The sequence below is a fragment of the Rhamphochromis sp. 'chilingali' genome (assembly GCF_963969265.1).
Source record: "Rhamphochromis sp. 'chilingali' genome assembly, chromosome: 11".
Lineage (NCBI taxonomy): Eukaryota > Metazoa > Chordata > Actinopteri > Cichliformes > Cichlidae > Rhamphochromis > Rhamphochromis sp. 'chilingali'.
The window spans coordinates 31,661,020-31,674,579 of NC_137938.1; the positions used below are offsets into that span (position 1 = coordinate 31,661,020).

Sequence of the window (13,560 nt, forward strand, 5' to 3'; positions counted from 1 at the left end):
AATTAAAAAAATAGCAGGATTGATGGTTGTTAGGTTTTACTTACAGTCCCAGGGCGTGTGCCAGTGAGTTGACCGCTGTAGCCCTTCAGCTTAGATGTGGAGAAGGCCTGTTCAGTATCTTCAATGGAGTAGGCACAGATCACTGTTCTGCCCCTGAACAAAAGCAAGGAAGGAGTAATTACAACCACAATAAAGGCATGGAAAATGGCTTTTAAGTAGAAGACAAGAAGTTTGAGTCTGTGTCTGAGGTCAATGTATTATAGATACAACATTTCAAGTAATTATATTAATTGTACAAAGACTTAAAATTGCTACAGTTTATGTTTTCCGACTTTTCTCCTTTGTCTCCTTTGTCTTCAGTGAATCCACATTCACTGAATTTGATAATATTTGTCACTACCACATAGTCAGTAACTGCTCCCCTATAATACCTTCCAACTCTAACTCTTTTGTTTTAAATATTGCTGTAAGTGAGCTTTAATCACGGCTATACAAATATACACACATTCAGCGCAGACTTGGGTTGAGCTTAAACTTAAGTTTGTGTTTGTTACCAAATTATTGTGTTGATGTTGTAATTAAACCTGGAACAAAAGAGGGTATTTGTGTTTGCACCTAGCTCATGGCTGTACAGGGAGTGCAGAATTATTAGGCAAGTTGTATTTTTGAGGAATAATTTTATTATTGAACAACAACCATGTTCACAATGAACCCAAAAAACTCATTAATATCAAAGCTGAATGTTTTTGGAAGTAGTTTTTAGTTTGTTTTTAGTTTTAGCTATTTTAGGGGGATATCTGTGTGTGCAGGTGACTATTACTGTGCATAATTATTAGGCAACTTAACAAAAAACAAATATATACCCATTTCAATTATTTATTTTTACCAGTGAAACCAATATAACATCTCCACATTCACAAATATACATTTCTGACATTCAAAAACAAAACAAAAACAAATCAGCGACCAATATAGCCACCTTTCTTTGCAAGGACACTCAAAAGCCTGCCATCCATGGATTCTGTCAGTGTTTTGATCTGTTCACCATCAACATTGCGTGCAGCAGCAACCACAGCCTCCCAGACACTGTTCAGAGAGGTGTACTGTTTTCCCTCCTTGTAAATCTCACATTTGATGATGGACCACAGGTTCTCAATGGGGTTCAGATCAGGTGAACAAGGTGGCCATGTCATTAGTTTTTCTTCTTTTATACCCTTTCTTGCCAGCCACGCTGTGGAGTACTTGGACGCGTGTGATGGAGCATTGTCCTGCATGGAAATCGTGTTTTTCTTGAAGGATGCAGACTTCTTCCTGTACCACTGCTTGAAGAAGGTGTCTTCCAGAAACTGGCAGTAGGACTGGGAGTTGAGCTTGACTCCATCCTCAACCCGAAAAGGCCCCACAAGCTCATCTTTGATGATACCAGCCCAAACCAGTACTCCACCTCCACCTTGCTGGCGTCTGAGTCGGACTGGAGCTCTCTGCCCTTTACCAATCCAGCCACGGGCCCATCCATCTGGCCCATCAAGACTCACTCTCATTTCATCAGTCCATAAAACCTTAGAAAAACCAGTCCTGAGATATTTCTTGGCCCAGTCTTGACGTTTCAGCTTGTGTGTCTTGTTCAGTGGTGGTCGTCTTTCAGCCTTTCTTACCTTGGCCATGTCTCTGAGTATTGCACACCTTGTGCTTTTGGGCACTCCAGTGATGTTGCAGCTCTGAAATATGGCCAAACTGGTGGCAAGTGGCATCTTGGCAGCTGCACGCTTGACTTTTCTCAGTTCATGGGCAGTTATTTTGCGCCTTGGTTTTTCCACACGCTTCTTGCGACCCTGTTGACTATTTTGAATGAAACGCTTGATTGTTCGATGATCACGCTTCAGAAGATTTGCAATTTTGAGACTGCTGCATCCCTCTGCAAGTTATCTCACTATTTTTGACTTTTCTGAGCCTGTCAAGTCCTTCTTTTGACCCATTTTGCCAAAGGAAAGGAAGTTGCCTAATAATTATGCACACCTAATATAGGGTGTTGATGTCATTAGACCACACCCCTTCTCATTACAGAGATACACATCACCTAATATGCTTAATTGGTAGTAGGCTTTCGAGCCTATACAGCTTGGAGTAAGACAACATGTATGAAGAGGATGATGTGGACAAAATACTCATTTGCCTAATAATTCTGCACTCCCTGTATAGATCGGTTGTTCAGTATTATAGCCCAATCCTCACAAAGAGCTTTGTATTTCATTAGAGTGTTTAACCTTCCTGCCTTCTTGGGACCTTTTTGTGCCACTGCTATGTGTTAAATGGCTGCCATTTCCACTGTGTTCAGTGGAATATAACCAAACTTGCCACAGGATAGTTTTTACCTGTCAATGTTAATATTCCAGTGTGAATTCCTTAAATCAGCCTAAAATGGCTGAGCAGCAGAAATCCCCACACCCATCACCCTGGGGACCATTTTCTGCCCATTGACTTCCATTATAAACGCTATTTTTCAACCCCAAATTATCATCATATGATTTTATTTTTTCTTCTTTTCTTGGATGTCAATGAAGACTCAGGGCCTTGAAGTTTTAATTTTTAAATTGCAAAAAAAATGCAAAAAAAATAATGGCAGGTCAAAATGTATGTTGGTGCCAATCTTTGGTCCATCTAAAGGCCTACTTATAATGACAATCACATATTACTTCAACTGGTTTTTTGTGGAAATATTTAGTTTCGTTTTTTGGTTTTTGGGGCTTATAACACAAGGCGCTCATGTAATAACACTGGGATTTGAAGGGTTAAAACAACGAAAATATAATTAAAACTTTACATGAATATTTCAGGGAGAAGTAGTTTTACAAGGTTGGCTAATTTAAAGTGGAATAAAATATGGATATATGGTCTTTTTATGGCGTGGCTGAGAATGGTCCCTAGGGTGATGGGTGGGAGTTTTTTAAAGGATGGCAGGAGGGTTAATCTAATACAGGGCATTTGTCAATTAACGATTTGATTAAATGCTTATCACATTTACACTGAGCAAGCCTATACAACTACACTTTTTATAATTAAGGTTGTAAAATGTCTATAATACTGTAAATAAGGGCAGTCACTATATATTGTTCATGTTTAGCTGATATATGGATCCATATACGTTACAGTTTGCAAACTTGTGTGTATTATTTTGGAATTTCCTTTGCACTAAATTTAATATGAGCAACAATTAATGTATGCCTCCAGCGGTTTATGATATTGTTTTGTGTATGGCAACTGATATCTCTGGAATGGAATATGCATTTACCGAAAACTATTTAACGGACTTGGAATCCAACACAAATTTTCTGTTGAAGTTAAAAGGAAAGAAAATGTTCTCTGGCAAGAACATTTCTTGCAAATGTGTGGTATGTGGTGTGTACTGTGTGGGTGGAGAAATGTAGGTTACTTTGTTATGTTATACATCTGCTTCATTTTATTTTCCCTTCATTTTTATTTTATTTTCATTTTTATTTTCCTAAAAGCTTGATCAGTACGTGATCACACGATCTTCCTCTTTTCATGGATGTATGGATGTAATAAAGGAGGACATGCAAAGGAGTGGTGTGACAGAGGATGCTAGGGATGGGTGAGATGGAGGCAGATGATCTGCTGTGGCAAACCCTAAAGAAAGCAGTGAGGAGAAGGAGGCAGAGGAGGAGGAGAAGATGATGAAGACAATCACAAAGATGAAGGAGATGATGATGCTGATGATGATTATGACTGGTCCGATACTGACCAAAAAAGCTGGATCAAATATCGGTGACAATAAGCTGATCCATAAGCTAACATCAGAGCGACAGCAGTTTGGATTACTTCATGCTGCTACACCAGCAGCTTCTATTTGTATGTTTATTTATTTATTTATTTATTACTTAACTGTAAACTGTGGTCAAAGTGAGCTGGCAAGAATAAAAAAGATCCAGTGCTGTCTCTCAAGAGCTCTTTCATTTTCACTCTATGTTCAATCAGCGAGCTTATATAAGAAGCTAGAAGGATGTTGGTTTGATATAACACTTGTTAGTTAAGATTTTAAGTTACATATGCTAACATAGGGTTCTTATCAACACCACGTTATGTAACTATTTCACTTCTGCTATCTCCTTTGATGTTATTCTACAGTGGATTCAATTGTTACATTTTATTTTATAAGATGGGAAAATTGAGCTTAATATTTCTTTGCACTTGAAAGATAAATTCCCATCTCTTCCTCACAGTGAGGGATATGCCAGATCTGGAATCAGAAAAAAGCAGGATCGGGTAATTCATACTTACCATGCATTGGAAAAGAGGCCATACAGAACCCCAGCCCTTTTATCCTGAGCAGTCAGTACTACTGCCTGCTTCAAGTTGTTGTACTGTTGCTGAGTGTTTCCTGCACCGCACATCACCCGTGCCTTCAAGAAGGTGGTCCAAGAGTCTGCCATCAGATTTTTGACACCCCCTTCATCAACCTTGAAATATAAATAAAGACGGTCATAACAATGTCCTGAAGGTGATTTTTTTCCTTTGAATTTTGGTCTGAAACCAGAACAAAATTAAAGTGTCCTCTGCAAAGATATTGTCCTCTAATCCAGGCCACCAGCAATCCTTTTCTCTTCTCTCTGTCAGTTTGGGAAAGAGTAATTTTGCTTGAATATACAGGATGGTCCTGTAACCTATAGTACACAGTACACAGGTGGGCACATCAAATCTAGCTTTTTAAAACTTGCCCTCTAACAGATTTCTTTTAACTGAATTATGTGCATTCGGCAAAGTGGGACACAAGACAGAGCCACTGAACAAGCAGTCAGCAAACACATTAATGCTGTTTATTGTAACTGAACATGCACACCAACTGATGGAGAAGGGTGGACTAGCTCTCCTAAAAGTCACCTCCACAATATTCTAAAGCTGTCTGTGGAAGGATATGACTTAATTATGAATTACTAAGCACTTGGCAGGAGTCTTTGAGCCTTTGAGTTAAAGTTTCTGCTCAGTAAAGAGAGACTGGTCAGGACTTATTATGATGTTCTAGTTTGACACACTTTCCTAACTCCTAATTGCAACGGTAATCAATGAAAGCCTCAATGTTTTTCTTTAACCATCAATAATTTCATTAAGGATTATTTATTTTGAAATTCATTTAACAATCAATTGAGTGAGTCAGTCAGGAATCACATAGGAGAGCAGAAAATTTCCATTGCAATTTACCATGCATATTCGGCCTATGCGAGCCCTGTATGGCTCCTCGTCCACTCTGGCTGTCTTGTTGAATTCACTGAAGAAAAAGTAGATTTCCTCCTTGTATTTTTCTGAGGAGGGGATTATAGATGCTCCAGCAAACTGTGGATCTGATAATGAGGCAGATAAGCAACACTTGATTATTTTACATAATAACATATTTTATTAGTGAAAAAAAAGAATTGGGAGAATCAGTAGCTGTGTAAACGGTTAATCACAGTAGTTAGATTTCTGAGAGTGAATACACCTACATGTTTTTTCCCAAGGGAATAATAGTAGATGATTTACAGACAGAACCACCCACCATCTCCATATGCATTAGTCTAAACCTGTACGGTTTCTGCGTGACTTCCCTCCTCCTACTCACTTAACAGCCAAACGTTCTCTGTCTTCAGGAGTTTCTGGGAGCCAAACGTACGCCGTATCGAGCCGGAATGACCTTCTACCGACGACATAGCAGAATACAGACTCCCATCTAAGATGGCGAGGAAGAAAAATGGACAAGAAAATAGAGGGTGAACAGTGGGTAAAAAAAATAGAAGGCATACTGCGAGCTTGATGGATTTGTACAAGGCTCAAGGGGAGAGGAAGAGAGATTGGAGTGACACAAGAAAAAGAGTGACTGAGAAAGATACAGAGAAGAGAACATTAAACAGAAAGCAGGGGAGTCGAGAAAAAAAAGAGGATCAGGGGACAAAGACAGAATTTAAAAAAAAAACCAGGGGAGAGAAAGAAAAGCCAGAGCAAAGAATAGCTCACTGCACTGATGAGCAGCTACCAATCACCAAACCCCAGTTAGAGCTCCGTCTCCATAGCAATGCAGAGGGGAGCATTTGAAATCATGGCACTAACATCTTAATTAGGATTGATCTTTATTTGAATGCTGCTCAGCTCAAGCAAAGGGCCGGCTCGTTGCTTCCACAATCGATCCCAATCTGAAAGAGCATCCTGCAGTGCGACCTCTCACTGATTTGAGTGTTTCTTCAAACAACCCCTCTGAAGAGTGCGGTTTAACAAATAGTGTCTCTCATCAGGCAGTATGACCAATAAAATGTTAGTTTAATTAGAAACATCTCTATTATGTTAATGTGATCCCAAATAACCGCACAACCAGGAGCTCTATTTGTTGGGGAATGAAGCGGGGCATTTAGGTCTTGTAAATCAGTCTCATGAAACGGGTGAATTATATCACCGAAATTTGCCTTTGATTTAGGAGAAATACAAATTAAGAGCATTACAGTTCATTAGCAGATCTGCATTTTCACCAAATATGAACTGGGATTGCCACTCAAGAGGGTATGTAGAAATCCATCATCGCTGCTATGAACAGAGATGAGATAATTGGAGAAAAACAATAAATAAATAAATTCACTCACATAACAGACACTCACTGGTCTGTGGATGTTTAATTATGTGCATGATCTATTAAGGCACAGGAATACACATTAAACTCTCCATTTTCAAACAATTTTGAAACCTTTTGAGCATAGTTGGTGGTAGCAAGAAGACATGAGCTTTTCAGGGTGTCAGATGCAGCACTTTACATCAATGCTTTAGTGTTTGTGTCCTCTTTTACGTGCACCTAAATGCTATAGGTATTATTGTGTAAGTAAACTCATTAAGTGATTGATGTGGTGAATGCCATGTTCATTCAACTGCCTTCCACTAAGCGTTACTTTTAACTATATAAAATTGATTGAAATGACATGTTGCTCAACTGTGATGGATAAAAACATACAAAAAACATTTAACAGCTTTAAGTGCTGGAGGCATTAAATTAATAAATCATTACTTTCATTACTTCCTTTATTGATTTATCATTAATTCTTTAATTAATGGATGACATATATTCTAAGGCTGGCTAATTAGTTTTACTTTTATAACCTCAAAACCAATATACTGGCCTATGGCTCCTGTCCACATATAGCATTTTATTAATGACTGGCACATGGTGACAATGATAAATTGCACAGTAAGCTTTATATAATACATTATGTGGTTGCACAAGTGGGTCTGTACTTGTTAGATTGGAGTCATTAGAAATGAGTCATGATTTATTTTTGTTCAAAAGTGTTATGCTGAAGAAACTATTTAAAATGTGAACAATAAGGAATCAACCCAGATGGTAATTATTCATTCTTAAAGTACAATAATAGTTTCAAACCTATTTGCATTTACGTCATTTTGATGGCGCAAACTGAACAGAAGACTCAGATTTAATCCAGACACCATGTGCTCTAGAAAAGTAACACATTGGCTTTTAAAATCTGCAAACACATCAGTCCTGTAAAGCACTGACTCTTTAAAACACTGTGAGGTACTTCAGATAAAAGCATTCACTCATTTGCATTACATGAATAGAGGTTGATAATAAGAGACAGATGGCTCCTGGGAGTCAGAGGCACACAAGTGTCACACTGCTGCTCCTGTCGCAAATGAGCAAAGTTAATATAAAGATTTGAAGGTGGCTTTGTTCTAAAATAAGATCTTTGGCAAAGCTGTCACTTTGCCATAGAAAGTAAGAGTCCCTCGTACAAAAATGAACCGAGTGAGATTTGAGAAAAAAAACAAAAAACAATAACATTAATTCATCATTACTACCAGTTTCTTCTTTTATTATCCCAAAAGAATGATCACTGGGGATAAGCAGTGAAGTTGCGCACCCATAGTTGTTTTAACCTTTTATTATGGTTTTTGCTGTTCTGCTCATGTTTTATGCCTTTTATTCATTTTGTTAGTTGAATTTATACCTCATGTGAGCTGGTATGTCATTGTTTTTTTGTTTTTTAAATACATCTTTCATTTATTCTTCTGTACAGCACTTAGTGGTCGTGGTTGTTTTAAAGGCATTTCTAAAATCAGTTGTCAGCCACAGCCACAGCCAGGCTATTCTACTTTTAAAAAACAAAACCAAACCCAAAACAACCCACAATCTCGTTGTACATGTACAATGACAATAAAGGGCTATTCTATTCTATTCTATTCTATTCTCAAAACCAGAAGCCTCAAGATGCCCAAAGGCCAAATGATTAATCCCAAGGTCAACTTGTGATGTAAGCTATATCGAATTTTCATGAATAGCTGCCGGATGTCAATAATTATTAACAGGTCACATTTATTCTTCAGATCTTTATTAAAATTGGATTGTATTATCTTTAGGCCAACCCTCAGTGAAATTATAAGATGGATTCAAGATTTTCAAAGCCATTTGTTTCCTACTGCCAATGAAATTTGGCAGCAAAACTACCAGACAGAAAGTGAGATCAAATTTCAGCAACTGTTTGTTGGTACCAAACTTGGTCCACAGATGCAGCACTGTTCCCTGACATTCGAGATTTCTTGGGAAGCGCTGCAATGAACACAAAAATGCATTTTCTTTCTTATCACGTGCTTGCAGACACACGTTTAACAAGATCACATGAGTTGCCATGGTGACTGAACCCTGTTGAACCCCCTGCCCTCTTATTGCTGCTTGCAGATGAGTTTTTCTGTATTTCACTGTTGGTAACCATCACACCTGTAATCATCATTCAGTCTCATTCTGATTACAGGCTTCGCTGTAGCACAATTAATTTTGAGCTTTGATTGCTTTCATAAGATGCTAGTTTGATGTCCAGTTCTAACATCAATACTGACAGTAAAATGAATTGAACAGGATAGATTTTTTTACATAACTAAACTAAACGCCAGTATATTTGATTGACTGCCTTCAAAATTTGAAGATGTATTTTATTTTACAGCTATATAAATTATTTTTGTTACCTTTGCACCATTCTCAAGTCACATGCTCTTATGGGCTCAGTAATTCACAAATGTCACATGTAGTTTTGCTCTTTAAAATATAGGTGGGATTGTAGTATCATAGTAAGACACATGGAGTATATAACACCTGCGCTTCCTGTAGCCTTTGCCTATATTCTCTATGTTGATGCAGTTGAACCAAGCTCATCATAGTAAACTGTGTTAAGTGAATCCCAAGACTTTACTGTGATTTAACTAAATAAAAGACAGAACGAAATGAAGCAACAAATCCTAATTGAGGGCTAAGTTTGGATTGTGGATTTAGTTGTTAGTGTAGTTAATAGCTACCACCACTGTACTAATATTCTTATAGTTGTAAATTATATTCTTTTTGTTGCTGGTGTGGATGAGGGTCATTCTCTTCAGATCAAACCATCAAAAACTACCACAAACTCTCCTTTGGTTTGAACACTTAAGCCACATTGGACGCCAGTATGCTGTATGTTGCCTATAGCTGAGATCTGTTGGGTCTACTGAGTCTGCTTTGTCAGGCATATTTTATTGCAGTGCCTTCATTTGCTAGTATCAAAACAGTATTCTTTTCTATCATATACACATGAACTTACACTACTGCAGGTCTTTTTTGTGTTACCTGCAGGCAAGCTGATGGCCCTATGGGAAGGGAATTGCGGTGATATGTGAGAGGCTGAAGATATCTGCCCAGCACCCTGTACATCAGTCAGCACTGTGTCATTAACCTGCAGAAAGAAGGCAAAGACAATCAAGCCCAGTGGAGGTGTAGCTTTTAAACTCTATTCATTTCATTTTGTGTCTAAATGTATTACACCCAGCACCCACTTATCTTTCTACTACAACACAGAGTTTAGAACATTTCAACTTAGCCATGGGGTAACATATTCATCACGAAGTGAAAATGCCCTCTGTGGAAAGAAAAACTCCCAGCCCTTATCTAACCAACTAAGGAAATAAGAAAGAAGATAAATAAATTCTAATTACAATTGATCCATGGATTACTTAGACTCTAAGTGAAGCACTCACATCACTACAAAGGGAAGCACACGTACTTAAAGAAATCTCTTACCAGCATCCAGCACCTGGGGTTTCCAGCATTTGTCCCACATACTATGAATGTGTCATTTACTTTCTGAATGACTGTGATGAAATTATCACACTCCAGCTGTTAGAGAAAAAGGCACATGAGTGAGATAAACAGACATAGACAAAGGCAGAAAATGATTCAGAAGCAAGATGAAAATGGGAAGAAGTGCAGATAGGTAGAGGGATTACAGATTAAAATGAGAAAGGGAAAACAGAGGAGAGTATGTGAAAAAGAGATTAGAGAGAAAGGTACAGCACAAAGGGAGAAAGACAACAAAAAAAACACACCAAGGGACTGAAAAAGCAAACAGGGAAAGAGCCCAATGTGGAATAGAGGGCTTGAGAGACAAAGCAAGAGCACAACACACGGCAGATTATGAGAGAAAGAGTGGATTACCAAAAGAGATTTAAGAAAAATTGGAAGCCATTCATGCGCCAAACATTTTTGGCAGACAGCACTCAGGAGGCTTAAACCTGCAGTACATCATTGCAATATTCCATATGCATGACTTATTTACTAAGCACAAAAAACAGACTCCTATCCCAAATCCACTGCTAGGTGGAAGATGAAAATATATTCTTAGTATCCTCACAATTAATAGATGTTTGTTGGAATGTGCGTTTAATAAAAAATGAGATGTGTATTTTTTTCGTAAGCAATCTATCACAAATCCAAATGGGTCTCTGGAGACAGTGAAGGTGCATCGCAAAATCCAAAGACTGGGGCCAGAGCTTGTGTGAGTGTGAGTAGGTGGATATGTAGGTGGTTGGGTAGGCAATAGTGTGGGCTGACATTTATTTATTTATTTATGTTTGGTTTTCACTGAGCGTATGCAAGTTTCTATTCTTCTGTTCTACTTTCGGCAGTGATTTTCAGTTGTTCAGGCTAAAATGCAGGAGTGAAGTCAAAGTAAGTGAGTTTAAATGTCAAGTTACATGCCTGAAATGCTATAAGCTATCTGGCGGAGGAACAAGCAAGTTTTTGTTCCTCAAGAAGCAAGCAAGAGGTACTTTTGAGTAAACTACCAACCATTCTTCACATATCAGAGTCCCCAAGCCATGCTATACTAACTGATGGGAAGTGAGTCATTTCTTCAGAACTAACAAAGCTCCTCCAGAGGCACAAACCACATCATTAAACTACTTTATGGAATGAGTGGCTGTCCTTGGGTTTGGTAGATTCAAGTTTAAAATCAGAACATTTCAACATGCAGAAAATTTCTTTGTAGCTGTCCCATTCAGAACAGTGTCAAAAAAGTTTTAGTTTCTTCTTGTTGTGTTCAATATGGTTTGTTTCTGTTGTTGTGTGTATTTATTGTGCATAGCTTTTGTAAAATGACTGTGCTGATGACTGATGTTGAATTGGACAGACTCTTTAAAACCTTCTCGGATATGCGATCAGTCTGTGAAATTACACTCAGTCTGCTACCTACGGATAACTTTCAACCTTCATCTCACTTGTTTTTCACACACTCAGTGGTTGTGAATTACTGAAAATTTGGCCTCTTGTCCTTCATGGGACAAGGTTTTGCTGCATGACTCAGGGTATTTCATTCTCCACCATCTGTCATTATCAGACTTTCTGTAAGCTTTAGCTCTGGTTGCCCTTTCTTCTGTGCCATAACTTCAGCTACATCTTTTTGTTATCGGTTTTTGCCTTGTGATATGAAGGGTAATTTTTTGCTTTAGTAGAATTCTAGGCTGACTAAATGTTACCATCAGATACATTCAGAAGTGCATTTTTGCACAGAGTAATCACTATAGAATTTGTAATTTACCTTCTATTTATCTCATCTAGGGAAAGAATGTAAGAGGTGCTGAACCAAAGCGCTTGTTGTGATTTCTTTGGTTGTTAGCAGATTGCTGGGGTCACAAATGGTTTGCATGGAAAACACTGACTCGTCTGTAAATATTGGCCATTTATTTTCTGGGCTATAGTGAAGCTTCTTTAAGTTTCACTTACAGCTTCACTACAGAAATCAGAAGTGGAGCACATTTGCCTTCAAACTTAACAGTGTGCCTTGCCACTGCAACCAACACGTTTCAAAAACTTTTTGAAGCCAGTAGATCTCTAGCTTGAGTCACACTTTTCACAGTTTCACTGGAACCTGGTGAGTAATTTGGCAGTGTTTGCAGACATGTAAACTTCTCCCATCTATAGTAAGGGCATCTGCAGCAATCTGCTACTGCACAAAGCTAGTGCAAGGACATTTTTGGTGCAACAATTTATATCTCGTTGTGACAAGTTTTAAACTAGCAACTGCCAGCAACCCCTACCAACCAATCACCAACCACCTATGTAATACACGCTTTTCCCTAGTGATTGCTTAAAGTGGGTCACTGATTGGTTTATAGGCCTGTGTGAATGGGGCTTTAGCAGTTGATTTCACAGAGACTGCCAGTTACCTCCTGCAACCAGTTGCAATGGGTTTTCACCGAGCTGGTGGGTGCCTCTCTCTAGACCTCTTTGACCGGGGCCTTAGTTATGCTACTGTAGGCTCAGGCTTCTGGTGACTTCCAGTGAATACTGAGCATTTCTTTTCTATTCCTCCTTTTCTCTCTAGACCTCTTTGACCGGGGCCTTAGTTATGCTACTGTAGGCTCAGGCTTCTGGTGACTTCCAGTGAATACTGAGCATTTCTTTTCTATTCCTCCTTTTCAGCATCTTAACATTTGCACACCACCACTGCATGGCAGCTTACTTGTCACCACTCACAAGTGGTTGCTCATAAGTGGTGTTGTGAATGTATACTTCATAAACACAACTGCATTGAACTGAATTCACAACTTATTTAATTATTGTTCCATAAAATATTGAATTGAGAGACTTCCTCTGTCTGCTCTGGTATTATAGTGCTTCCATGCAGCAGGAATTGAATTATTTCTTTGTACAGCACATGGACTCTTGTGGCATCATAGTCCCAAAACTATACGTTGACCTTTACATTGCCTGCATAATGAAAGCTGGTAGGTGTAGGTGGTGTAAGTATTCAACTTAAGGTTTATAATCCCCTTATTTCCTTTACTTAACAAATGCAGATTTTGACCCTCAGTATTTAATGGAACGTATTGTGTCTTATTCTCAGAGTATTTAAACTCTCAATTGAAGATTTATCTTGCCACTTTTTTGTTTTAATACTGCTTTTCTCTCATTTTCTCTGTGGAGTCACAAATTATTCAATGTAATTATCCACTGCTCACTCAGCTGCACAGTGTTTGTTTATCGAGGTGACAGTGTCTCCTGTGTAATTTTATCTCATCTGCATGGATTATCATTTTCTATGCTGTTGTTTGTTAGTGCATGTTTTTACAATGCTCATTTGAATTATTTGGTGTCTTAAGTTCTTAAGATTTAACATAAGCTTTATGTGAATAATTGAATTGAAAAGTCAGACGTGAACATTCTGACATTGGACACAAACCTTGCTGCGGATGATAATAATGATGATGGTAATA

The 13,560-nt window shown here is 38.3% G+C and overlaps 1 protein-coding gene across 1 annotated transcript in view; it reads right to left on the bottom strand.

Moving 5' to 3' along the window:
* The window catches only part of LOC308406377 (semaphorin-7A), a 41,059-nt gene that overhangs the window by 14,259 nt on the left and 13,240 nt on the right, over window positions 1–13,560 (bottom strand). The window contains exons 4-9 of the mRNA XM_080897358.1: window positions 10,088–10,183; window positions 9,638–9,743; window positions 5,612–5,719; window positions 5,215–5,354; window positions 4,297–4,475; window positions 45–153 (exon numbers count right to left, since the gene is read on the bottom strand). Of these exons, the coding sequence (XP_080753484.1) occupies window positions 45–153; window positions 4,297–4,475; window positions 5,215–5,354; window positions 5,612–5,719; window positions 9,638–9,743; window positions 10,088–10,183 (738 nt within the window). The remainder of the gene's footprint in view (window positions 1–44; window positions 154–4,296; window positions 4,476–5,214; window positions 5,355–5,611; window positions 5,720–9,637; window positions 9,744–10,087; window positions 10,184–13,560) is intronic.